Source organism: Anser brachyrhynchus (assembly GCF_964034855.1).
Source record: "Anser brachyrhynchus genome assembly, chromosome: 10".
Lineage (NCBI taxonomy): Eukaryota > Metazoa > Chordata > Aves > Anseriformes > Anatidae > Anser > Anser brachyrhynchus.
The window spans coordinates 12,576,843-12,603,320 of NC_137705.1; the positions used below are offsets into that span (position 1 = coordinate 12,576,843).

Genomic DNA, 26,478 nt, shown 5'->3' on the forward strand with positions numbered 1-26,478 from the left:
GACGGTGCCAGCAGCTGGCAGAGCCCCAGCCGTGTTCTCAGACGCAGCGTACAGAGTGCTACAAAGGCTTCGAGCCGAGCACCCAGCCCCACGTGTTTATCCACCGCTTACCAAGGCCTGCAAGCAGCCCAGGCCAGCAGCAGCAGCAGGACGCCCCTTTTTCCCAGCCCTGAGCACCCAGGAGCAGCTGCTACTGGCTTCATCCTCCCCTCCCACTGCCCAGGCTTACCCTAACTGGGACCCGCTGGGCTCCCAGTGCCCCAGCAGGGCAGCCAGACCCCCATCAAGCAGCAGGAGCCCCCCACCCCTTCCCAAGCCCCATTCTGGGGACACTGCCCTACCTTGGGGTGAGGAGGCCAGTGCCAAGGAGCAGCTGAAACTGCTGGAGCAGCCCTAAATGTTGGGCAGTGCTGGGCTTTGCTGGCTCCCAGCAGGAAATGAGGGGCAAGCCCCACCGTGCCCCACCAGCAGGTGTTTCTGCCGTGTTTCCTGCTGCTCATCAGTGGGCTCAGCTGCTGCCAGCCCCCTCCCCTAGAGGCGAGGGGTTTCTATCACCCAGGGACGCGCTGCCCCCAACCCCTTTCCCTGCGGCTGCTCCTGCAGAGACATCCAGCTACAGCCAGGAGCTGCTCTGAGCACACTTTTGACATGTTTTAAAGTTAATCTCTGCACTTAAAACCTAAATCTCCTGAGCTTTGAGGTTGTTTTGTGTTTCTTGAGTGTTTAGGGCTATCTCCACTTAAAAAAAAAAAAAGGGGGGGGAAATTCCTGTCCTCTTTGAAGAGGTGAGCATAGCCTTCCCCGCTTGCCACCATCTCTCCTGATATTACCAAGCATCCTCGTGGCAAAACCTGGAACTTGCAGAAATGTGGAGAGAAACGAAGGAAACAAGCAAGGCCCCGGTGCTGCCATCCCACACAAGCCCAGAGGAAAAAGAAATCACCACATGGCGCACTCTTTAAATTACTAGATTTTAATAGCCATATAAATCCCCTGAATACAGCAATCTGTGGCATATGAGAAACCATAGAGATCCAACAATTTTTTCTGCCTTTTACCACATAAAACTATCAATGATTTATTTATTTATTTTAAATCAACTCCTGTAGTAGAAACAATAACCAAGCAATTAACATCAAATTTCTAATTTTCTAAAAGAACAAACGTTTCTTCTCTCAAAAAGAGCAGAGAAACCACCGGGGAGTTTCAAATATATGTACAGGTCGTAGTACCTCGGACCGACGGCAAGAAGATGGCTCAGAAATACAAGCGCCGGGAGCCTCGCGGGCGCGCTGGAGCCACCCGTTAGTGCGACCACGCTTCCCCCTCTTCCACGCATTTCCAGCACCGTCACCACTCACAGAATTCACAGAATTCATTAAGGAGTTCGTTATTTACATCGGAGCGTTCAGCAGCACGACGGGATAGAAAAGAGCCGAGACACGCGCTCGCCCCTGCGCTGGCTGCACGCGCAGGCTGCCCGGGGGCTGTTAAGGCATCACACATGCACAGGAGCTGCTCGGGGATTGGAGAAAATCCGCTCGCCAGAAGTGTAAACAGGTTTGCACACACAGCCGTCTGCCTTCCACGCGTTTTTCTCGTGTGTTCTGCGTGACCGACAAGGTAAGGAGCTACACGGAGGGCGCTGCGCTGGAGCACGGGTTCTCGCAGCACGGCGGCATGCAACGAGGGGTCTGGGTGCAGGGGGCACAGCGAGTCTCGGCCCGGGGCGCTTCCCCCTTCCTGCGCTTGTATACTTCAGGTAAAGGTCATTAACAGCTATCTGCAGGTAACTGGGATAACACGGGCTGCATAGGGAGCTTCAGCACACTGCATGGCTAGCGTTTTGTCATTTCAGCTCACTTTTACCTAGGAGTAGAAAAGGTACGGATCCTGTTCCTGCATCTACGAAGGTTGCTCAGAGGTCCTAGATCAGTGTGTCAGCAGTGCTATAGGTTCGTGTATCAGCGGCTCTGCCCGCCTCAGGGACTTTGGCACGTTCACCACGGTTTGTACAAGATCCCTGAGAACTCATCGACGCTTCGGTAGGTTACGACTCCCAGGCACGGCGTCAGCCCCGTCACGCCTGCTTCTTGCTGTTGCCCGTGCTGTGCAGCAGCGCCAGGAACTCCAGCATGAGGTTCGCCGTCTTCCGCGGCCGCTCCACCACCACCGAGTGGCCGCAGTTCTCCAGGATGGACACGTGGCAGTCCGGGACGGCGCTCGCTAAGAGGTTGGCACCAGAAACATCCAGGACCTGGGCATCAGGGAAAAAACAATCACTGCCACGGAGCTGGGCTTTACTGGCCACAGTAGAAACCCTGCTGGAGACGCCTTTGCAAGCTCAGGCGAGATGCTGAGCAGGAACGTGGTCCTTGTGATGCCTCTGGGGGCTGGGGCCGTGCTGTACCCCCCTCCCTGGGGCTCTGTGCTGCGTGCCAGCTCATGCCTTTGCATGCCAGTGCCTTGCCCCCTTTCCCACCCTCCAGATGTCTTCGCTCTTCCCCCCATAACCGCACGGACACCCAGGGAGATGGAGCCCCACACTTCTCCCTTGCCGCCTACCCACGGAACAGCACAGAGCAGCACATCTCCCCCAGTTGCCAAGACAACTCTGCTGGCATGTTATTCCTCTTCCTAGCCCACACCAGCCTCGGCAGCGTTGATGTGGGCAGGGATGCAGATGCGGTCACCAAGAGCCCAAAGCCAAGAGGTGTCTACGTACCTGGTCCTGCTTTCCCCAGATGACCTGCGTCGGCGCTTTGATCTTGCCCATGTTCTCCTGGAGGGAGTGCCTGGACTTCTCATCCACGATTTCTAAAAACACTGGGGTGGGCAGGGGGGAGAGTCAGTCCCATGTGGGAGGCACACTTCGCAGGCAGCCCCTGTGACACCGGTGGGAACCAGCCCGTGGGCAGGGGCGATGGGCCGAGCCCCGAAGGGCTGTCCTTGCGAAGGTGTGACAGAGACATCCCCCTCCGACCCCACCTCCCCACAGACACCGGTAGGAGTTGGACCAGCTGGGAGGACGAGGGCAAAGCAGCAGCCCCACCACCCATGCATCCCCAAATCCACTCGCCCCCTTGCTCCCTTGGGCCCTCAGCACAGGAACGTGGGGCCAGGGCGCCAGGGACATGGTGACAGCCCGGGGGGCGTGGGTGCCACCTTGCACTTACGTTTCCGATAGAAATCGTTGTGTGGGATGCGGACGTCAACCAGGCCCTGGAGGATCTGCGGGGAGAGCACAGAGACCTGCCAGTGGGGCCGAGCACAGGGCAGGCGGCCAGGAGCATCGCTCGGCCCCAGAACGCCCGGCTGTCACAGGGCACTAAGGGAACACGCCTTTCAGCAACAACTATTTCGGTCTTTTATGATGCAAAGTGGCATTTTTCCTCCGATGGCTGGCAGGCTGTCTGTCTCAGCCATGACTCTGCTTTTCTTCCTTCTTTTATTCTTTTGCCAAAAAATTGGTTTTGGCATTATCTTACTGTTTTTTTTTTCTTATTCTCCAATCTACTCATCCCAGATTTCCTAAGGAAAACCAGCTAAATAGCGAGCCCCTTGCCAAGTTCCTCTCACCTCACAATGTGATGATTAACATTCCCATTGCTTCTGCTAGAAAAGCAACAAACAATCCCCCTCCAGGCCAGACAATAGCCTTCTTCTTTATTTGTTTAGCGCTTCCTGCCAGCCGTATTTATTGAAAAACACTTGTACATCCCAGCCCACTGCCCAAGCTCACGTGGGGATATTTCAGCTCGTGCTGCTGAAGGACAGGGGGAGAAGCAAGCTGCTGGAGGACAGAGCTGGGCAGAAGCAACCCTACTTCCACCCCAAAATCTCCCCTTCTTGCTTCTCACCTGCTGCGGCACCTTGAAGCGAACGTAGGAGCAGAGCTTCAGCATGTCGGCCATCTCCTCGGGCGTCGAGGGAATTAAAGGGATCCTGTCGATGCGCTCGGACTCCTGCAGCTCCCGGAGCTGCTTGACGAACTTGCTGTCGGTGGCACTCGGCAGACCTGGGCCGAAGGAGAAGGGGTGCACACGCTGGAACCCACGCGAGACCACCACGTGCCCAGCGGGCTGGTGCTACACGAGGTGTGTTCCCTGCAGGCAGGCGCGAATACCTGGGGAAAACTGCGGCACGTAGCCTCATGCATACAGTGGGTGCAAATACCAGTACCCAGCCTGCCAGGGCCAAGGAGAGGACATGAAATTGCAGGAGCGCCCCACCCGTGGGTGCCTCTGCAAGGGCTGTTCCCAAAGGGCTGGAAATCCGGCAGCAGTGCAGACCCCGCACAGGGGTCACGCATCCAGTAACACAGGGGGTATCAGCCAAAACCCCTCCAGAGAGGGAAGAGCAGGGCTCGTGGCGGCTAGGTGATGTTTTGATTTGCTTCGTTACTGATTTCTCATCTTGGAGCTGATCTGGTGCAGGAAGGAGCTGCTGGAGCAGCACAGCTGCAGCACAGCCCCCGGTGGAAGCCCTCTGCCCTGCACCCATTTGCCCCTGGCTCAGCTCTTGCTGTGGCACAGAAGGGCAAACTCCAAAGCCCTGGGGAACAGCAATCTGGGCAGGGCTGGGATTTCCTCCTGTGTGCTCTGTGCCCTGGCAGTGTGCCCTGCCAGAGAATTTCAGACTATGCATATTAATTATATCCAAAATTACTGCACTAACAGGCAAGGCCTACTTTGCCCTCAGCACTGCTCTGGGCTTTCGCACCAGCTCCCGCTCGCTCTCCTCCACGTTTCCCCCTCCTCACGTCACGCACCCGCGGGGCAGATAAGAGTCAGGCTGCAGATGTCCTCTGGGTACTGCGCGGCATAGACTCCAGCAACGTTCCCACCCATGGAGGTGCCGACCAGGTGGAAGGGCCTCTTGTTCAGCTTGATGCACTCCACGAACTGCACGGGGGCAGGAGGAGCATATTTAGGGCAGGGGAAGCAAGAGTGTGGGGTCATTAGAGAAATTCAACTCAAAACCTTGAGGCCAGTGGTCCCGGCAGCCCGGGAAGGGCCACGGGAGGGAGCGGGGCCACGCAGGAACCAGCATCCCTCACATCCCCGTGTGGTTTCAAGGCCAGGCACAGCAGGAGCAAAGCACCGAGAGCACCAGTGGCCTCACCAGCGCCGACACGCCGCAGGGCAGGCACAAGGAGCGGGACCGGGTGGCAACGGGGCTTTACCTGGTGGATCCTCTTTGCTTGTCCCATAATGGAGTAATCGTCCAAGGCCGAGCGGGTCGTGCCCTCGTGCCCAGGCATGTCAACGCACACCAAGTGCAGGTTCTTGGGGAGGAACTGCCGGAACAAAACAGGGGCGGTTACACCAGTGGGGAAATGCTGGGAAATTCATGGAGGGAAGGATGGGGGCTGGTAACTGTGGTGGGAATGTTTGTTTTTTTTTTTTTCCTCCCAGCAGCCCTCGATTACTCTTGCTCTAGAATAAATCAGCTCACATACCAGGGGTGAAATGCTGAGAAACCACAGGCGAGACTTGCTACCACTCTTACCCTGCATGTCAGAGGGATGCAAAGGATTCAATGGACACTGAGCACAGAGCTGGGGGTACTCCTAGCACCTTACAGACACCATCCCAGACCAATGCATGCAGCTCTGCGGTCCCCACACTGCCCACAAGCCCAGGACTGTTGATTCCCTAAGTAGTGACAGGAGGAGCGGCGCCCCACCTTGACTATGGACAGCCACATGTCCTTGTGGGCTGAGAAGCCGTGGAGCATCAGGATAGACGGCCGGTACCCAGGTCTCCCTCTATAGGAGTAACAAAACTGGTAGTCGTCGTAGTTGGCGTATCGGACCTGCATGCCCAGCGCTCGACGCCAGTACCTGGAAACAAGGAGAAAATAACTCCAGGAGCAAGGCAAGACCAGGGCACAAGAGGACCTCTTCCCCATATGCCACCCCAATGATCTTTAAAAACGTGCATACAACCACAAAAAGATTGGAGGTGGCCATCCCCACTCAGATGATACCGGCCTGACCCCAAGGAAAGCCGGGCCATTTCTCTGCAAGCAGGTGCAGACAGCTCCCAGCAGAGCAGGCTTGCAGCCTGCTGAAGGACGATGCAGTGAAATTACCAGCCAGAGGGGACCTGGGCAGAGATTATCGGTGACACTTTGGACACATGATGTGTACGTGCGGCCCAGGACTGAGGAGCAGGCACGGTTTCTCTGCATTTCCCCTTATGGCCAAAAGTGACCCTTGTCAGGGCAACTGCTGGGCGACTCCCAGCTGCCAAGATGCTTCCAGATACCTTTGTACAAAACATCAAAATTTACACGAGACACAAGAGCAAGGTCACCAACACTGTGCCGGACTGTCCTAGCTCTCTGCCCACTCAAAGCTTATGCATAGCGCAATCCTCTTTTATCATAATCCCTTTTTTTGAGGGAGTTAGGGGGACTTAGGCAGCATCGTGGCCGTGTGCCGGTCCTACAAGGAGAAGTGAATTTCTCCCTGAATAAGTGTCTTAAGAGTGCTCGCCTCAAAGGCACCGGTGTAAACTACCGATGGGCAAGATGATAACATTTTTAGCAACTGATCCCGATGGATCAATTGAGCAGAAGACAAAATAATCTGCGCAAAGCTGAACTGATCCCCTGCAAGGTGTTAACAGGCTTAGTGGCAGCAGCTAAACCGATTAACCCCGCGGGTAGCAGAGGCCGGTGGCCCCGGGTGCCTCCCAGCCCCCATTAGCGGCGGGGGGGCACGATCAGCCACCGAGGTCCCTGCGTGGCCCTGTGCCACGGCAGCTGAGGATGCGTGCAGCAATGGCAGTGGTGACAATACGGAGGGAAGTGAGTGATGGGAGAAAGGAGAGGTGTCCCGGGGATGTGCTGCTGCTTTCTCCTCTCACTCAGCCCCTGAAGGACAATGCTGTGGGCTCTTCTCTCGCCCCTTCTCAACACGAAGCTCCCCGGCGCCAGCCCCCCACCCCTCATTCCCCTGCCATCTCTGCCCACGTCCCTCCAAAGGCTTCGCTCCTACCAAACCCCACCCGGCACAAACACCTTTTTCTGGCCGTGCTCCTCTGACCTGCAGCCCATCATTGTCCCCCCTACCCTCCGTCATCCACTCAGGACGTGGGACGGAAAAATCCTTTCACTGACCGAGCTGGCAAGGTCTGCACCTATTCCCGGTCCCTGAGAAGCCGGCTCACTTAACTCACAGATACTGAGATGTCAGACACGGGAGAAGCACGTCCCCTTTGCCATGTGAGGCTCGGCCCCAGGTCCCACCGACGGCCCTTGGCACCCGCCCTGGTTCCTGAGGCGACGCATTGCCTCACCACGGGGTGTGAGGAGCTGTGTCCCCCTGTGCCGCTTCGGCTGCGGGGGCTGGAGCCGCCTCACCCCCTGCCAGCTCCCAGCTGCTTTGATCAAAGTGCTGCTGGTGAACGCTCCCTCGGGAAGACGGCCTTTGCGGGACAGCGGCCTGCTCCGTCGGGAGGTGACTTTGGTCGGGAACACCCGCGAGCAGGACGGCGGGAGCCACCATCTGCTGCTGGCACGTGCCGGCAGCCCACGCGGGAGGCCGGGTGAGACACCGGGACACTGCCCGGCTTCCCGCAGGAGCGCTAGTTCGGCTTTCCTCCGCGACAAACCCAGAAATGAAAGCCAACAGCATGCTTATCGCTCATTTCCAGGGACGAACCACGACTGAAGGACGTGGCGCCTGCCTGCTGTTATCAGAAAGGACAAGGTAAGGAAAACCATCGCTGAGACCTCTCTGGTGCCTCAGCCCAGAAGAGAGGGGGAGAATGGGGGGAGCCCCCTCCGTAACTGCTGGTGCGAGGATAGACCTTGCCCTCGGAGCAGATCCCAGACCAGGAGGGAGCCGGTGACCTCGGGGAGGCTGGGGGGGGCCCAGCCTGCTTGGGCTGAGGGCAGGAACAGCAATTCTTGGCCCGGCCACAGCCTCGTCCTTCCTAAAATGCCCAAGCCCCCCACGCTGAAATGCAAGCAGCCGGAGTAACTCACTCACCAGTAGTAGATCCGGATGAGCGCCGAGGGCCACAGGAGGAAGGAGGCCACGAAGGCCAGGATGGGGATGGCCAGGGTGCCGCCGGCTATGACGAACATGTTCAGCACATCCAGGTCCATGCTGCTCCTCACGGCCCGGCCCTACCTGTGTGCATCGAGTGAGGGTCAGTCGGTGCTAAATGACATCTCCGCAGCCAGGAGAAAAGGAAAGCGGCGGTGCAAGAGGCAAAGGAGAGCAAAAAGCAGTGCAGCAAGGTGTCTTTCAGTTTTAAAGCTCAGTATTTCTTCTGGCTCCCGAATGATGTCTACTGCAATGTTATCCTCTCAGAGAGCCCATCCCGAGAGGGCAATAAGCCTCCAGATGGGCACGGACTGAGGCAGCGTTGATGGGGTTCAGTTTCTGCAGCGCCTGGCAAACCCACCAAACGCAGCCCCACACCCATGAGATGCTGGGGGCCCCGCAGGGCTGCCCCCACGCCAGCTCCACGTTGCTTTAGGGTGCCCAGCTCCCTCCCACCTCCCCTGCCTGCTCCCAAATCCCCAGCACACAACCACTGACCTAGAATTCGCGGTTTGAGCCCGGCTCCAGACTCATTACCGCTCCGCACAGCCACCAACTAATCAAGGGAGCAGAGCCTATTAGTGCTCTCGGGAAGTGATGGAAGAAACCTGGCAGGGTGCTCTTTGGCCACCCGCCCTCATCTAAGACAAATTCATCCCCGTCCCTGATACAGCATTGAAATATCCCTGTCCTTCCCCCTGCCCTAGAAGCATTTTGCCCTTGCTGCCATTCCCAGGTCCCATCCCAGCTCCCGAGTGTCCTCAGGACAAAGTCTCCGGCAGGTATCGCGCACAAAGACAAGCGTTCATGCAGCTTCTTGCTCCGCTCTCCTGCTCATGGGCAGCATGGATATATTTTTCTCATTAAGGGATTAAACCCTGTTACATACACACAGCCTTTAATTCCTGCTGCTAACCAAGGTATGCCTCGTCCATTTCCTCAGCGCTAGCTCTTGGGTCACAGTTATAAAACAAAACGCTTCCAGTGCCTCGTGTCCCCCACCATCGCTCCTCCTGCCCCCCGCCTTTCCCCACGTCAGTGCAGGCAGGGTATTTCTGCTTCCTTTAACTGTCATGTTATGCTGCAAAACAGGAACCAAGTCACCACGGTGATATCCTCTCCCACACCGACACCGTAATACTGAGTCACATTAAAAACACAAATTACATATGGCCGAGATATAAAGTTTAGAGAAGCTCTGCAGCAAAATCCAGGTTCTCCCTCTTCCCCAGAGAGAAGAGGGAGTAACTGAAATTTGACGAATACAGTAAATATTTGCATTAGACACCTCCTTAACAAAACCAAACATCGGTTACTTCTTCAAGCCTCAACAACACACGTTATTTGTTTAATTAACATTTTCTAGAAAGACCTTTGTTCCCTGCGCAGCCTGCCCGTAAGCCCACATTTTGTGCAGCGGGTCCACCTTGTGCCCGGGAGCAGGGCTGCAGCACCCAGACCCACCCGTGAGCACTTGTTGCCTTTGGCTACGCCACTAAAATAGGGAAGAAATGAGGCACAGAAAACAGATGACACCGACCGACCCCCAAGGACAAGAAGCCCGCAGCGGGGCCGGTGCAGGGGCGAAGCGCAGGCCAGGGGCTACTGCCCCCGGGTCACCACCTCGGCTCTTCCACCTCCAAAGCTCTTGGAAAGCAAAACACCAAGGGGAGAGGCGTTGGAAAGCCCAGCTTACTCTGCAGAGATCCCCTCCTGCTCCTCCTCTCGGCACAGATCCCGCTTGCTGTGGGTGTCGGCGGCGCCCGCAAGCACTGTCAGAAGAGGAAAACAAGGTTAGGAGCTCTCCTGCTTGCCTTCTTTCTGACCCTGCAGGCACGGAAGGCGGCCACTTCAGGGTATTTAAGGAAGCAGCTCCCCTTCCAGATACATCATCGTTGCCTTCTGACCAACCTTTCCCCTATTTGTGTAAATATGGTGTTTTGTGCAATACAGTGCTATCAGGGCGCCCGTTCCGAGCAGGACCAAAGTGCGAGCCGCCGGCGGAGCCAAAAGGAAAAGCCGGGCAGTGCAAGTGTGGGGCACAAGAGGATGGCAGTGATAAGGCTGAGATCGTGGCAGGGCACGGGATGCTGAACCAGGGCCACCCGTTTGGCCCCCGCATCCCACAGCTGCTGGGAAGGGGCTGGGGGTGCCCCAGAGCCAGCGGTCCGGGCAGGCTGGAGGGGTGCCCCCAGCCCTGCCAAGCCCCTGCAGCTAGCGGGGTGCACCACCGATGGATGCTGATGACAGTCCCCAGGGCCACTGGCCAAAAGGACAAGTTACAGTGGGCAAGGTTGGAATCCCCATCAGTATTTTTTTCTCTTTCAAGCCTGTTGGATCATGCCAGGAGGCCAGAGAAGATCTAACGGTGCAGCTCAGATGTACATATTGATTTTTTTCAAGCCCCGTGTAAGACGCAGCAGCAGCACACGCCAGTGTGTGGGATTAGAAACCTGCATTTAGCTCAAAAGAAAAAAAAAACCAACACCCAAACCCACAAATGTGAAGCAGCTCAGCTCGTTACCCAGGGAGACCAGGAGGCTTTGCAATAGGATCGCTGCTGCTCACAGAGCAGGTCTCGGCTGCAACAGGCGCAGGGCGAACCCCTCTGATGGGACGAGGGCTGGCGGAGGCCGCACAGGGGTGCCGGGGGGGCTGTGGCCTCACAGTGCAGCCTGGTTCAGCAGGCTCTGGCTGGGGAGGGATGCACTGCACTGTGTGCAAGGCCGGGGAGGATTTTCACGGGGAGAAATCCCCTGTGCACACCCACTAATCAGACGTGTCAACGTTCAAGTGTAAAGGTTACGGGTCCATGCCGCACACGCAGGGCTGCTCCCCTGCACGCTGCTCCCCGTGCCCACGGCTGCTGGTTTCTGACCTGCAGACCAACCAATTTTAAATCTCCAAATATCCAGAAGACCAGCAGCACATTTAGGCATACTCGAATTTTTGCTTGAAGAGCAAACATCAGGCAATTTTAAGTTCCCACTGCAGAAACAGGGGGCTTTGGTGGGCCTCAGCAGCTGAAAGAGGGCCCCAGGAGCCCTGACACACCACTACCCGGGTAGGAAAACCCAGCAGCATGCAAATGAACATTTCCCTTGGAAACCACCTCCCCCTCGTCAGCCTCAACACCCAGCAAAACACCACTGACCATAATCCAGGACACCCCTAACATTACAGCTCCTCAGAGGTACGTTTTGCAGCGTGACCTTTCGGATACCACTCAGGGTGCAGTTATAATTTCAGATCTGTTGGTATTTGTATGATCTCTGTCCATCAGCCAGCTCTCTGTCTTAATCCAGCCTCTGGAGGGCTGGAAGTAGGAAATGTGCCCTTTCACCTTCACTTATTTATAGACGGCAGGAATGAGATCATTATTTCTGCAGCGCCGCTTCATAAAGCGCCCATCTCTGACCCACTTGCATCTGCACGGCGCGGCTCGCCAACGTGCGCGGGAGAGCCCCCGGCCCTGGTGCTGCACCCGGGGACGAGCCGTCAGCGTCACCGCCGGCAGCCTGGGGACAGCCGGAGCCGTGCCACCAGCCAGCCGATGGCTCGGGAACCCACAACGCGTCTGTCCCCATGCCGGGACCCCACCGCCGTCCCCATCCCGCTGCACACGCGGATGCTCGGCGAAGCTGATGTCACGAGTGCGCCCGGACTCAGCCCCCCCCGGGGGTGGGGTTGGGGTGCTGGGGGCCACCTCTCGGACCCCCCTGCCGGCACACAGCCGCCCCCCCCATACATCTCCCCCCACGCACACACCCGAAAGCTGCCCCAGCACCATGACGGCATCCTCTAGGCAGCGGTGCCCGAGCAGCATCGCTGCTCTCCTCCCCTTCGTGCCCTGCCTTCCGATTATTATTATTATTATTTTTTAATTTGAAAGCAAATTCTTTACGATTTTTAAACAAATCGTTAAAAATTCCCTCTTGCCTTCCAACCAAGGCCTTTCGGCTTCTCCCCCAGTCTCCTCCTCCCTCCCCGCCTCCGTCAATACCAGGGCCTGGAGGCACCGGGAGGCACCGGGGAGCGGGGGCGGACGGCGGAACGGTGCCCCCCGGCCCCGGCATTGCCTCCATCAGCTCCTCGCCCCCCCCCCCCCCCCGCTTACCGTGCCGAGCCGAGCCGTGCTGCGATGGCAGCGCTGGGCGAAACGAGACGGCTCCGCTGCGCCCTCCCTTCCGCGCCGGTACCGGCGAGGCTCCGCGGGGGCGCAGCGGAGCGCACCGGCGGCGCTGGAGAGGCGGGGGGGGTGCGGGGGGGGGATGCAACGGGGAGGTGCAAAGGGAGCTGCAGTGGGAGAGGAAGGGGGCTCAGGTGGGGTGCAAGGGGGTGGGGGGGAATGGGGTGAAGTGGGGTGCGGGGGGGGGATGTAATAGGGGTGCAAGGGGGGGCTGCAATGGGGGGGTTGTAATGGGGCTTCAATGGAGTTGTCCGTGGGGGTGCAATAGGGTTGCAGCGGGGGTCTGTGAGGGATACGAGTGAAAGGGGAGGATATAATGGAGCTGCAGTGGGACTTTAACCGTGGTGCAAGGGGGCCACGCAATAGGGATGCAGCGAGGATGCAACAGGGGTGCAACATCACGGGGCTTCCATGGGGGTACAAGGGGTACCGCAATGGGAGCGAGTGAGGTGATGCAATGGGAGGGCAGCGGGGTTACTACAGGATCCGAAGGGGCTGCAAGGGGGATGCAATGGGGTGGGAGGGGGCTGAAATGAGGCTGCAGAAGGGAGGTTGCAAGGAAGGCATGCTGGGGACATACAGAGGTATACAAAGTAAATACAGCTGGGGTGCAAGGGGGGTGCACTGAGGATGCAGCAGAGATAGAGGGGTTGCAATAGGGATATAGGAGGGGATTTGGTGTGGCTGCAACGGGGTTACAACAAGCATATACAGAAGTGGATGCAACGGGTTACATCAGGGATGTAAACGGGACGCAGCATAGTGGCTGCAGGGATACAAGGGCAAAATCCAGTGCTGCACCCTAAACAGAGGCTGCACAGCCCTCTTGCACCAGGCCCAAAAATATGAGATAATTAAATTAGAAATAACATCAGCTCCTGAATAATTGCAAGCAAACCGCATCAAATTCTCACCATATCTGTGCTTTGATAAAGCATGTTCCTTTGGCCTGCCTGGCTGGAAAAGCTGCAAGAACTGGCACGCACAGCTTTACAGGCCAGAGTTTACTCCAATAACCCAAAGCTTTTGATAACATGAGCTGTCAGAAGACATTCATCGAACCAAGTACAGGCAAGTTAAAGCAGACATAATCCAGCTGTGCTGCCAGCTCAGGATGGTGCCAGTAAACAAAATCCTGGTTTCTAACTGGGCTGGTGAAGCCAAGGCACAGATGTTTTAGGAGAGTCATTTAAAGAACTTCCCAGCCAAGTTAGGCTAAGCAAAGAAGAGCTCCGACTAAGGTGACCTAAGCAGACATATGAGTCATTTCATGAGTTTCTCAGCGCTGTTTGCATCATATTTGTTTGTCCACACCTGCTGTGCCAGGCGCGGGGCTGGGGCAGCCCAGGGCACCTCCCGCAGGACACGTGCGGGCAGTGAGTTACAAAGGGGGTGTTTGGTGCAAGTCACCTGGCAGGAACCCCCTGCAAACAGCCATGATGAACCACCACACTTAAATAGGGAAGCTGAAGCAGAAACTTGCAATGGTTTTGTGCTGAATCATGGTGGGAGCTAGCTGCGAGCCCACGTACCCCGTGCTGGCCTGCTCCAGCAATCCCAGCACTGGTGCTCACACTGAAGACCGGTGGCTGCACTAACCTGCCCTGTGTGCCTGGTGTCTCCTCTCAGTACAGACACGGCCCAGTTTGGCAGCTGAACAGGACGGGGGCACCCCCATCTCACCCCATGGCTGGTGGTGGTGTTTCGTAGCCAGGTGCTGGCCACCCTGTCCCTCAGCTGAAATGCTTCATTCCTGGTCCCAGCGTCAGGAGCGGTGCGTCCCACCAGGGCAGGAGCACAGCTGTGAAGTTGTGAGGAGAGGGGCAGATGACTTAGCATGTAGTCAGAAACAAAAACATTTCTAAATCAGAATAGCCACAGGATTTCAGCCAGGAAAAAAATAAATCAGAGTTGGCTGGCCTTTGCCCTCAGAAAGGAGGCAGCAGGACAACCACAAACCATCTTGTTTCCCATAGGAAAGTGGAAACTCTGGCTGTACCCAGGCCTGCGTAGCTACGGATAACCAAAGCTCTGGCTTCACCAAGCTGGAGAGCAGCACTGCTTCACCAGATAAAAGGCTTCCACGCTATTTTCCACCGCTGGGTCACGCATCCGCAGAGAGCACGGCGCGATTACTTGCAACCACAACAAGCGACCGCGCGCCGCTCCGGCGATGTGAGTCACCTTCCCGGGATGAATCCTCCCTGCCTGCTCCCACTCACCGCACGGTGCTGCCAGCAGCCCCAGGGACACCCCAGGACCGGCTGCTGAGAGCACCTCACTTGTAATACGGGAGGACAAAATGCAGCCCGGGGGCAGGGGCAGGCTCCCAGCACCTTCATCGCACAATCGGGGAGCACAGCAACAGGTGTACCTGGCTCCCACAGCGCTATGAAGCAAGACTTTTAGCAGCTTTCAGTGATACTTTTTTGACTCAAAGTCGTTGCACATATTACACGTGTTTTAATTGCATGTTTAACTGCTAACGATTGCTGCATACTAATCGTCACAAAAAAAACCCTTGCTTATTTGGTGGCTGCAACACCTTTGTGTCTGTGTACTTCAAAGCCCTGTGTAATTGCCACGCGTCAAGGGCTTCCTCGAGGGTTCAGTTCAGAGCATCCCAAGTTCTTCTGCGCCTCAGCTACACAGCCTTGCTCAAGAGGCTGAAAACATGACGGGGCACCCTACCTTGAACTGCCTTCGCAGGCAGGCTTTCCTGCTTTAAATCACTACTTGACCAACACAGAGGTATCACGTTTAAAGGAAAACCCTGCCAGAGCCCTGCACAGCAAGGAGCTGTGCTCCAGCAGTGACGTACCAGGCAGAACGTGCACCTTCCAGACCTGCAGACAGACTGAGCCAGGAAGGAGACCCTGCTGACTCCGAACAAACACCTTTCACCTTGCACAGCTCATTTTCACCCCCAGCTAACTCTAGATTCCCGCAGGGTGACGTGAGGACAACTGTTTGTGTTACAACAACATAAAAAACCCTTCCCAAATGGCCATATTTGGTCTGCAGCCTGGTTGTGAACTTTAGCAACACAGAACAGCCTCAGCCCTATTACTTATTAACTTGAAATTCCAAGGGACGGCAATAAAGCGCTGCCTGACAGCTGTGGTAAAGCCAAAGGCCCTCACCCAGGCCGCCCCACTCGCCCAGCGCCACCAGTGACCACAGGCCGGCTCCCACTGCCGACACACAATGGGATGCGGCCTGGCCCACGGCTTCCTCCCCCTTGCCCCTTCCAGTGGGGCGCAGGAAGCATCAGAGCGGCCAGCCCCGGCTCTCCAGCAGGGAAAACAAAGCTGCGAGTGCCCCGCATGGCAGCCAGGGCCATGACTGAAAGGAAGCGTCTGCGCCTGAGGGGTGAGGAGGCTGCTCCAGACATCCCGTGTCCCCGTAGGAACCCCAGTGAGACGCACAATGAGGAGACACGTCCCACCCCACCCATCCCTCAGCACCTTCCTGGGAAGGGAAGATGATGGAGAGCTGAATCGCTGCTCCAGAAATAGCAAGGCCCCAACACCTGCGTGGTGCAGGGCAAGCAGGCAGAGCCCCCACCACCACGAGCTGCCCCCAGCCCCACTGATCTCACCCTCTACACCCCAGCTGGGGGAGGTTTTATGGGAGGGTGAATTAGGGAACGGCCTGCAGCTGCTGCTCAGGTGGAGGCAACGTTTTCGTGCCAGCATCCCTCAGGGCAGGGGCAAATAGAAAAGGAAAAGCATCCCTTAGCGAAGCAAAAAGGATTCCTATATCTATGGCCAGTGCCAGGGGTGCTTGTCACCCGCGTGGTGGCAGGGACAGGTACGGCACCCACAGAGTGGCTGGAGGTGCTCTTGTGCAAGTCTGGGACAGCCCGGAGCTGGCAAGGGCTCACACTGCGTGTTACAGCTTGGTACGGAGCAAAGAGTACAAGCAGTGAACCGGGAGATAAAGCAGTGCGGGAAGGAGCAAGAGCCACCCAGTAACATCGTTGTGTTGCTGTCACCTCCGCAGAGGGTGACGCCGGCCGTACTTCTGATCAGGCGCGGCCCGGAGGGGAAAGTGGAGCTGAGTCAGGCTCTGACAGCAGCCGCCCTTGGGCAAACACAGCTGCAGGAGGCAGGGCACCCAGTTCAGGACTAAAAGCCCTCAGAGGCACCACAGCAAACCACAGCAAACGTTTTTGATGTAGCACAAGCAGGCCTGATGTGGCGTTTTGGTGTCTCAGACACACACTGAGGCTGTGCCCACGCCACAAGCATCCCAGGATGAGGTGGGAGGCAGGTTCACCCCCCTGAGCTGCTGCTCTCCCTCCTGGCCACCCACAGCTGGGAACACAGCAAATCTTTGGTCCCCCAAAATTACACGCAGCCATCTGTAGCCGAGGAGCTTCCCACTTACCTCCTTTAAAACAAGGCTACTCCTGAGCGTGGAAAGGCCCTTTACATCACTTTATAATTTACTGTTTTCCTGTGGAGTCTTGGCCCCAAGCAGGGCCCAAAGGAGAGAAAGCAGCTGGGACAGGCTCGCTCCTGTCCCCCTGGTGTCCAGGACAGTTGCTGTTATTTCTGACCACAGCACAAACCTGTTTAATTAATTAGGTGGTGATTAGAGCTTGTGCTTCTGGATATGGCATTAAGAGGGGCCCTCCCGCCCTTCCCCAGCACGTGGCCGTGCAGGCAGGGCAGGGGTGCGCTGGGGCTGTGGGGCTTTCTCAGGAAAAGCAGAGAGGATGTGAAAGCACGCTATCAACCGAGAGAAAATTCCAGAATGCATAACACCATCTGGCCTGACTTCTTGTTATACCTCCTTTCCCATCCACTGTGCAGCATGGGGCTGAGCCACATGCAGGCTCCTTGGGCCAGCAGCCCAGGACTGCTGTTTGCTGGGGACACTTGGCTGGGAGATTTTGGGGCTGGGGCCGTCACGTACCTGCCCGTTACTGGGCTGGGATGGCTGAGCCAGGGCGAAGAAGCAGAACAAAACATGGGCACAGTCAAACCCTCCATGTTCAGGGTATCCCACCACCATCCCCTCTCACCGGAGCTTTTGGTGCCCACCATTAGCGCCCTTCAGGCATCCCCATCTCCCCACCGCTGCCTCCCAGACCCGTTCACCACCCACCCCCTCCACCTCCTGCTCCTCCAGGCTCACCCAGGGAGCCTGGTCCTGACCCAGGGTGGCCCCAGCTGGTGGCCAGGGCTGGTGGGCACCCCACGGCGGGTGCCTCCCCATCAGGAGGGGTGCTGGGGGCCGGCAGAGCAGTTGCCTCTCTGGGACACAGAGGCCAGCTCAGAAAAGCGGGTTGTCCCCAAAGGGCAGAAGTTCAAAGTCTCAGTGCTGCCTTGGGAGATGGAAGTGAGGGAAAGGAGGAAATGGCAATTCCTGTTCGTGCTTTTGATTGACAAAACTGAGCGTGCGTTTTGACCTCTCAGCTGGCTGCAGGGGGACGGATGCACAAACGCACACACACGTGCACACACACGGGTATATATTTATAGGCACACTCCCAGCGGCTCATTTTGTCCGAGGCCCTGAAGATGTTGCTCTTTGTCTTGTTCTCGCTCTTCTATTTCAGCCCATCTCTGAGCCTAAAAATCTGCTCCTTCAATGTGAGGTCTTTCGGAGAGACAAAAATAGGCAGACCTGAAGTCATGGATGTCGTGGTAAAGGTACGTTCATTTGCCTGGGGGAAACAGATGTGGAGCTTTGCAGGGGCTTCTTATCCGCATAATCTCGCACTTTATTTATTCATACTTGAATTTCAAGTAAAAGAATGAGTGAATAATTGAAACCATTTATACTGTTAGAGTGAAAATCAAGCCTGCAGTTGAGCAGGGCATTCACAGTTATTTTAGCTTGCGTGAGAGTATAACAGAAACAGCATTTGCTATTTCCTTTGGAAATTGAGTTAGGAAAAGGATGAAAATTTCTGTGCACAGTAAAAATAGCTTTTGCTTTGAATCCACAGAGCTTTGTTTTGCGATACATTATTTACCTTTCTCATGTGCTAACTATTCTGAAATATCCTTGCCTAATTAAGTGTATTCTCAAGATAGCAGAGTATCATCTTGGAGTGTGGTGCAAAACTGAAAAACCTGAGTGCTAATTTATTTAAACAAAACCTCACCAACTTGCTAGCTCTGTGGCAGCTGAAGGTAACTTTTCCATTCGAGTGGAAGGAGCCAGGTTGCGGACTTGCAGCCTGGAAGCGCCACCCGTGACACCACGGTGGCGGAGGACGTGGTGCAGGTGCTCGTAGCATGCCCACGTGCACCAAGCTGCAGCAGGAGGGGCTGCTGCTCTCTGTGCTTTAATCCTGCCGTTGTGAAGAGCTGGAGAAGAGGGGTTTGTTGCAAAGGGATTAGACCTGCCGTTCGGGACTGTCTTTACTATAGTCCGTGCTACGTGCAAGATAAAGTAAATGATGGCAGTATATGCATTTGCTATGGTTTTAGGGGACGAAAGGGGCTCTTTCTCACAAATATCACCCGCAAAATTTGAACAACAAAACCAGCTCACACTGCAGCCCCAAAAATGCTCTGCTCCCAAGTTCCCTCTCCCAGCTCCTGCGTGGGCCGGCAGCAGCACCAAAGGAGAAGGGCTTTGCTCGAGTCGCTGCCCGCCTCCGGGACCCCGGGGGCAGCGCTCTGCTCCTTCCACAAAGGACTTCCTTCGCACCAGTAACCACTTCTTTCTAGCCTCTTCCTAATGCTCCAGGCTTGCTTCAGCTCTTTCCTGTTGCAGATCATCTCTCGCTGCGACATCATGCTGCTGATGGAAATAAAGGAAGCCAAGAACAGGACGTGTCCCCTCTTGGTGGAGAAGCTCTCCGGGTAAAACGATGTGTTGTGCCCCTGGGCCAGCACACGTGAGGCGCGGGCACCACGGGAGGGCAGGAGGCCGCGTGGCCAGGCGGGCGTCCCTGGGCTGCACAGACCAGCTCTGACCACAGCCTGGGCTGGATGTTTCTAAGGAAAGCTTAGAAATAAATAAACCTCACAGCAGGCAAGAACTGGGCACGACACTCAGTCTGTGCCCATCTCTAAGACGATTCTGTCTCCATATCCCCCTCTGAAGCCAGGCAGCCAGTCTCTCACCCGGGGCATAGGCGCTGATGTGAGACCCGTGGGACATCAGCTCCTCTGCCTCTGGCAACACGGGAGCGAGCTAAGGCAGCCCCTCTCCTTCCAGCCAGACGAAAGGGCAGAAGGAGGAATACAGCTGCATGGTCAGCGGGCGGCTGGGCAGGAAGACCTACAAGGAGCAGTACGCCTTCATCTACAGGCAAGTGAGCTCGGGAGGGACAGCACGCCCGTCCGTGGCCGGTCCACAGCACGTCACCCTGCCCTCCTGCAGCATGGGGACGGGATGCACGTCCAGCGAGCCACGAGCACCTCCAGGAGCTCTGCTATTCCATTGCAGGCAAAATCTGGTATCGGTGAAACAAACCTACCAGTACCCTGACACCCAGCCCGGGGACGAGGATGCCTTCTCCAGAGAGCCCTTCGTTGTCTGGTTCCAGTCGCCAAAAACTGGTGGGATGCTCTCAGAAACGTGTCCTTCTGCTGGTGGCGGGGCTGGGGTGGGTAAGGGGCAGCGTCCGAGCCCCTTGCCACAGCACCTGCCCCTCAGCAGCCCTAGGGGCCTGGCAGCTCTGTCCTGCACTGGTGGCACTGGGTCTGGAGCAGGTTTGCAGCAGCATGGCATGTCCTCACATCCCCAGCTTGGCCTCGGCGCTCGTGCTGCAGATGCTGCAATTACCCAGCAAACATCCTCTGATGTGCAGCCAAAGCAGAAGCTGTTTCTTCTTTCAGAAAATTCTTCTGGCTTCCAAGCCAGTCTCTTTGTGATTCATTGCGTGTTTAACCATTATATTATTTCCTTTTCTTTTGCTTTGTTTTTAAGCTGTCAAAGAGTTCGCTGTAGTCCCTCTGCACACCACACCGGAGATGGCAGTACGGGAGATCGACGAGCTCTATGATGTGTATTTAGACGTAAAACAGCGCTGGGACACCAAGGTTGGTTGCCACATATGTGTTACTATAGCAGCTCTGACACTCATTCACCCCGCACAGTACTCAGAGCCTGATAACCTGAAAACTGTTGACACTGAGCCCCAGATTTTGAGCATCTCTTTGACGTACGTTCATTGAGGTCTCCACCTTTTGACCAGTAAATGTGATCCCCGGTAAAACCGCCACACCTCAGAGGGGTGCATTGCCTGCCCCTTCTCTGCCAGCCCCTTCTCTGGCTCCCAGCCAGGCAGGGATGGAGCTGGGAAGCGCAGGGCTCATCCTGAGCAGCACAGCCATCAAAATCAGCAGCTCATTGGTAACTACATTACAGCAGAGGTGCAGAACGTCCTCCAGGAAAAGTACCTTTTTTTTTTTTTCATACTCTTTTCTGCTCTTCCATTAATGGACTAGTGTGTGCTTCCCTGGGATTGTAAAATATTTAGGTTTTTCTTCTTATGTGGGTCCAGATCAGGGAAACCTCCCCTGACATCAGCAGTGCCTCTCCCCTGTGCACCCCGGGGGTGCCAGCTTGGCACAGGCAGCAGCAGGCTGGGTGCACGGCCCCTGCCAAGCCCCACAGCGCTCCTGAGCGCTCGCTGCACGCACTGCAAGGGCCGCTCGTCACTTCTGCGGACCATGGAAACCCTTACTGGTCTTATTTTGAAGATCTGTCCTCACGACTGCCTTTGAAATCCCTCCTGCCTTGCAGAACTTCGTCTTCATGGGGGACTTCAACGCCGGGTGCAGCTACGTTCCCCGGAAGCATTGGAAGAACATCCGGCTGAGGACCTACTCGGAGTTCGCCTGGCTAATTGGTGACAAAAATGACACCACGGTGAAAAGCAGCACAAGCTGCCCATATGACAGGTAAACAGCTCACAGCCCAACCAGTCCCTGCACAAAACACTCTCATCAAAAAAAATAAAAGTAATGGGAAGGTGTCACTGACCATCAGACAAAGCAAACTGCGTTGCTTTGGGGATGGATCTGAAATCATCCCATCAGCAGGGAGAGTTGCAGCTGCCCTGCTGCAGAGGGGCCTTGGCGATGCCAGCTTTGTGCCCCGGTTTCGTGCTGAGGTTCTTGTTATTGCACTCATAATCTGAAGGGACAAACGCAGAGCCTTGTTCTGCACAGCTGGTGTGAAGCCTCGCCCGGACCCGGCATACGGCAAGTCCTGCTGGGGCAGGCAGCTCCCTCGGCAGGGACAGGGCATGCAGCAGCTTGCTAGAGCACGGGCAGCCAGGGCTTCAACCCCTTTAATGAGCTCCTGCACCAAAGCCTGACTTTGGGACACTCCAGTCCTCGGTGGCTTCTGTGTCCAGACTCCTGCTTTGAGCTCTGTGGTGGGTTTCGATGCACATCATTGCACGTTGGCTTCCAAGGCCAAGGTATTTGGGTGGCTCGCTGCCAAGGAAAGCAGTCAGACAGCTGTGGCACGACAGCAGCTGCTGGCACCTCTCCGCAGCCAGCCCCAGGTGGGGACAAACCTTTTGTAGCTGTGCCTGCGTGGAGGCCACCTCTCCGGCCACCGGCACGGCTGCCACTGGTTGTGGAACCGGTGCCCCATTCCCTCGCCCCTCGCAGGATCGTGGTCAGCGGGGAGCAGCTCAGCCAAGCCGTCATGCCGCACTCCGTCAATATCTTTGATTTCCAGACGGCTTTCCAGATGACCGAGGAGCAGGTAGGCACAGCACAGCCCACGCGGCACCACCGGGTTCCCCTAGGAGGGCCAACGCGGCGCACCTTGGCCAGCACAGAGCCATCTCCCTGCAGCAGGGAGGTGCAGACACGGGCACAGCTTGGGCCATGCATCCTCCCAAAGTGACACAGCATGCACGTGTCCCCCCCCAACGCCACCAGAACCCCTCCAAACAGGGCCTGGAAGGCGCGTGGATGCTCCCAGCACCCCTGTGCCCATCTCTTGCAGGCGCTGGGGGTGAGCGACCACTTCCCGGTGGAGTTTGAGTTGAAAGCAAAGGGCGGCTTCTTCGACTGGATAAAATCCAAGTTCTCAAAGAAGAGGAGAGGAAGAAAGAATCGCCAGGCAAACTCATGAGCATGCTGGATCTGCTCACACGGAGTGACAATACAAGGATGCCACCAGGTCTTTCAGCAGACCAGCATCACTATACTCACAGCAAGTGCAATATTTAGCAGGGGAAAAAAAAAAAAGGAGTTTGTTAAACCAAAAATAGAGTGCGAAGGTGAATTAAACCTTCAGGTTATTTTCCTGATTGTAAGTGCAGCAAAAATAAATCATCTAGAAGCAGCACGCTAGACTTACTGTACCAATTACCCATGTAAAGCAGTAACACAAAATGCTTCCCCGTGCTTTATTTGTAACACCCGAGGGGCAGAGGCCCCCCACACTGGCTCCACCACTCCCCCGTCAGCAGCAGAGGGGCTGCAGGACCTCTCTGCATCGTGTTGTGCTTCAGGGCTGCCACCGACAAGATGCAGGGCTGTGCGTGGCACCTTGCAATGAAAAACATGCAGAACGCCGCTGAACTCGACTACTTGGTCGGTCTGTGAAATGCAGAGCGCTCACAGCATCAAGGGCTTGGGGAAAGACAGAAGGAAAAGACAGATGGGCAGACAGCAAGAGTCCCTTCTCGGCGCCGACACAGCCACAAGGCAGCAGCAGTAACACACGGGTGTTTGCACGCCCGTCCCGCTGCCAGGTGCGCCCACCCTTCCTGGCTCACAAGCCTCAGGTGAGAAGTCTTGCAGAGGTCAGGTGAAAGGAGGGCAGGCTCAAAATTGCAATTAAAATCTGATTTCAGCACCCTGACATGCAAATAATCCAACAGTTTGTGAGGGCAAATATTCACAGTCCTTAATCCACGCCCCTCATTTTGTCTGCTGACCAGGGGAGGGCTGGCAAACAAGGTACTCTTGTAGGGGAGGAAAACAGTTTGGCCTTTGTGAAAACGGCCTGTCTGGGGAGAAAGAATTTGAAGAAAGAAAATAAATCTGGAGGAGATCATGCCAAAAGGGGGACAGCAACAGTCCCAATTTTCAGTAGCAATTAATCTGAAAGTGATACAGCATTTCATAAGCTCCCTTGATTAATGTCCCAGCCAAGGCAAAAGGAAAGAAAGAGCCTGATTTAGAACAAATATTTACATTGGGATTTTTATAGAAATGCCACTGTCTGGCTGACAGCAGCGATGTTTCATGTGAAGGTTGAAATCAATCTAAGTCTCTGGCCTCGCATCTTAGTCCACATGACAGATGCTTTCTGGCTTTCAGAAAGAGGCAATGCACACAGGAACAAAGCTCACTCCAGCAAAGTAATAATGGATATAGTCAATCATGAAAAATATGTAAATATGACTAAGCGTTACTGAAAAAGGTTTATCCTTATTTGCGACATCGAACATTATGTTTTATCCAGCATCTGAGAACAAGAGGCATGCTCAGATACTAATCACTGCAGTGGCTGCAGCATGGGGCATGGTGTTAGCAGATGGCACTCTGTGGATGGCACAGAGGATGAGAATTTGAACTGCAGAGAGACATCTTCTGCAAAGTGCTGCTCCTTTGCACTTTTGGAGGACTCAGAGCAGACAGACAGCATCGCTTCGTAACATTGCAGAGGGGCTGGGAGGTGCCCAAAGCTTGTACGGTCAGTGCAGCAGGTCTCTAGATATATTCCTATGCTTATCCCACACATTCATCAGACAATATTGCAAATATATATATATAAACTTTTAACAGTTTATGCCTTCTCTGAATTTTCCACACCAGGGGATCATTACCCAGTTCTCCCAGCTGCAGAGAGGTTTTTAAATAGTTCAAGCCTCCGGGATCCTGGATGCTCTGCAGCCAGAACAAAGCCCCTCTTTAGATGAAGGAGGCTTCTGGAGCTTTATTTATGACCAAACAGGAGTTTCACGCTAGAAATCAGAAATGGCCCGGGGAGACTTTGTCTTGCGCGAGCCAGGTCTCAGCTGAGGGCTGGGAGAGAAACAAAGAGGCTGTTCTGAGGCTGGGAACTCTCCGCTTCCTCCACCAGGGCCTTGGCCAAGCGCAAACAAAGAGCAGAAGGGGTTCAGCTAAACAAAAGGTGCCGAGCCCTTTGGCCCTGGGCAAGCATCGCCATGCCTCCCGTCGGGTACCAGAGGCTGGGAGAATGGGGAAATGGGTACCGGTGGCAGGAAGAGCAGGGGGACACCAGTACAAATCTGCACGGGGATCTGGCCGTTTGGGGGGGCTCTGCATGTGCCCCAGAGCAAACTGGCACAGAACACACTGCGGTTGAAAATGCAACGCTGGGAGAGCATTAAGAAATGATAAATAAATCATCATCAATCAGAACGTGCTGTTTAACCAACTGGGGTCAGCAGGACTGGGGACTGTCCCCTCTCTGCAGCAGTACAAGCATCCCCAGCTCCAAATTCCTCCAGCACAGCGATACCCACGTGCAGCACAGCCCCTTCTTTGTGTTTACACCCATGTTTGTTTTGCTTTTCCAAAAGTTTAACTGTGCACGAATACAAACAGAAGCAACTCCAGCCTGCACAGCTTCCAGCGCTCCTGCTGCTTTCCTGCTCCTGTGGCAAGGGGAGGCCAGCAGCAGGCACTGGCCACCCACCAAAGCCACACCAAACACGGGGTGTGCAGCGAGCCCCCAGGCTGCAGCCCCAAAGCGGGCTGTGCTGTGCATTCACCTCAAAGCAGGCCAGCAGCAGAAATATCAGAGGCAGAGAAATCAGGGAGCCTGCTTTCTTGGTCATTAAAAGCATTTCCACGACCTCTGTAAGCCCCACGCCCAGGATAACACCGGTTTCTGCCTTCCGCAAGCCTCTCTCCACCCCTCGCGTGGGGAGCTACGCGTGCAATAAATATTATTATGGCCCCCCCTGGTGGCACCATTATAAATCCCAGTGCCTGTGGTGGCACCGCTGCAAATCCCAGTATCTGCGTGGGCCCCGCGCTATCCGGACACCCATACCGCGGCACCACCGCCTGCAGACCTGGCACGGGAAGGAGACGCAGCTCCGACCGCAGAGCCTCACGGACCTGCATCCCCACACACGCCTCATGCAGCCCCTTCCCACTGACCCTCGAGAGTTGCCCCCAAAATGGCCCTGGTCTCACCATATCTGTAGGTGAGCCGGTCACAAACCCAGGCTGCAGTTGGAAACGCGCTGCGGTGACCATGAGGAAGCCTGCCCTGCCCAGCTGAGGCAGACAGCGTCGAGAAGCTGGGATTTTGGGGGGGGGGGTCTTCCTGCTCAGCCCCCCTGCCTTCCTGAGACGCGAGGCCACGTTTTCACCATCTGTCACCTGGTATAAAAGCATGAATGCCCTCTCTGTGCACTCTGGTTGTCTATCAGGAAGGAAAAAACAAGGTTAAATGCTTCAGGTGTCGTTTTAAATATAGCGTCTCAGCTGTCGGCATTTGCACGGTATTTTCTATTAGGCAGAAGGCAGATTTATAGGCGTTAATTTACATATTGGCAAAGGAGATAGAAACCTTCAGTGAAACGCTCTGTAAATGCTGGTAGTTGGACTGGGACCTCCTTTCTGTGCCTCCGAGCTAGGAGGGGGCTTGGCCCCAGCTATTTTCAGTGATGCCAGATGCAAAAAATCCCCCAATTCCCCCCAAAATCCTTAGGACGTTGCTGTCAGAAAGAAATATCCTCGCAACCTCTCAGAGCAGGGCCAGCTCCTCCACAGGGCTCAGAAGACTCACAGGCTTCAAGCTCAGCATATATGTAAATATTTGCAGTACCAAGGTCCTGCAGAAAGGCAGTTCATCATAGGAAGGAGCTGTCAAACATACCTCTGGGTCCTGCTAAATTATATTTTGCCTATCAATTTTTTTTTAAAACTCACATATATTAGCCTTTCATTCGTGTTGTATGAAGAATGCACTTTAAATTCACTCAAATTAATAGCGACACAACCATAAATCCAGCCTGATCTCGTGACATTGCCAGTATTTTTTCTAAGCGTGCAATATGAATTCATAGCCCTGGCAACAAACCCTGCAAGCCTGGGAAACGTAGGGAAGCAATGGAAAAGCTTTTTCCCAGGCGGCCCCGTGGAAGCAGGATAGCACACGCGGGATTTCTGGCAGCAGGGCTGTTTCGATGCCCTTCTGTGAGAGGGACCTGCTGGTGGGTAACTCAGCTGCAGCCTGTCCTGCTGCTTCTGCCCAGCTCTGTGCCCTGCCCTGCGTTAACACTCTCACTTCAGCATCCCAG

The 26,478-nt window shown here is 55.5% G+C and overlaps 2 protein-coding genes across 6 annotated transcripts; one reads left to right on the top strand and one right to left on the bottom strand.

The window, feature by feature from the left end:
• Positions 1–957: 957 nt before the first annotated feature.
• On the bottom strand, positions 958–12,305 carry ABHD6 (abhydrolase domain containing 6, acylglycerol lipase). 4 transcript variants are annotated; one of them, XM_080606233.1, is made up of 10 exons: positions 12,180–12,305; positions 9,759–9,834; positions 8,003–8,146; positions 5,689–5,845; positions 5,186–5,299; positions 4,772–4,904; positions 3,861–4,018; positions 3,177–3,231; positions 2,726–2,826; positions 958–2,257 (listed from the first exon to the last, which is right to left on the bottom strand). In XM_080606233.1, the coding sequence occupies exons 3-10, from the start codon at positions 8,119–8,121 to the stop codon at positions 2,081–2,083; spliced, it is 1,014 nt and encodes a 337-aa protein (XP_080462359.1). In that variant the 5' UTR covers positions 8,122–8,146; positions 9,759–9,834; positions 12,180–12,305; the 3' UTR covers positions 958–2,080. The 4 variants fall into 4 exon arrangements, with proteins under 4 accessions (XP_080462359.1, XP_080462360.1, XP_080462358.1 ...); XM_080606234.1 differs by lacking the exon at positions 9,759–9,834 and having other exon boundaries at positions 12,180–12,256; XM_080606232.1 differs by lacking the exon at positions 12,180–12,305 and having other exon boundaries at positions 9,759–9,897.
• Positions 12,306–17,670: 5,365 nt separating this feature from the next.
• DNASE1L3 (deoxyribonuclease 1L3) lies at positions 17,671–22,534 on the top strand. 2 transcript variants are annotated; one of them, XM_080606242.1, is made up of 9 exons: positions 17,671–17,729; positions 17,821–17,914; positions 18,990–19,078; positions 19,437–19,529; positions 19,668–19,780; positions 20,151–20,263; positions 20,970–21,127; positions 21,848–21,944; positions 22,191–22,534. In XM_080606242.1, the coding sequence occupies exons 2-9, from the start codon at positions 17,897–17,899 to the stop codon at positions 22,317–22,319; spliced, it is 810 nt and encodes a 269-aa protein (XP_080462368.1). In that variant the 5' UTR covers positions 17,671–17,729; positions 17,821–17,896; the 3' UTR covers positions 22,320–22,534. The 2 variants fall into 2 exon arrangements, with proteins under 2 accessions (XP_080462368.1, XP_080462367.1); XM_080606241.1 differs by lacking the exon at positions 17,671–17,729 and having other exon boundaries at positions 17,745–17,914.
• The last annotated feature ends 3,944 nt before the right edge of the window (positions 22,535–26,478 follow it).

Excerpts from the sequence above, each read along its gene's own strand:
- ABHD6 (XM_080606233.1), bottom strand. The coding sequence starts at position 8,121 with ATGGACCTGGATGTGCTGAACATGTTCGTCATAGCCGGCGGCACCCTG. Across the intron at positions 4,019-4,771 it reads GACTCTTATCTGCCCCGCGG|GTCTGCCGAGTGCCACCGAC; the intron begins GTGCGTGACGTG and ends CCTTCGGCCCAG. Across the intron at positions 2,258-2,725 it reads TCTGGGGAAAGCAGGACCAG|GTCCTGGATGTTTCTGGTGC; the intron begins GTACGTAGACAC and ends CCTGATGCCCAG.
- DNASE1L3 (XM_080606241.1), top strand. The coding sequence starts at position 17,783 with ATGTTGCTCTTTGTCTTGTTCTCGCTCTTCTATTTCAGCCCATCTCTG. Across the intron at positions 19,079-19,436 it reads TTGGTGGAGAAGCTCTCCGG|CCAGACGAAAGGGCAGAAGG; the intron begins GTAAAACGATGT and ends CTCTCCTTCCAG. Across the intron at positions 20,264-20,969 it reads AACAGCGCTGGGACACCAAG|AACTTCGTCTTCATGGGGGA; the intron begins GTTGGTTGCCAC and ends CCTGCCTTGCAG.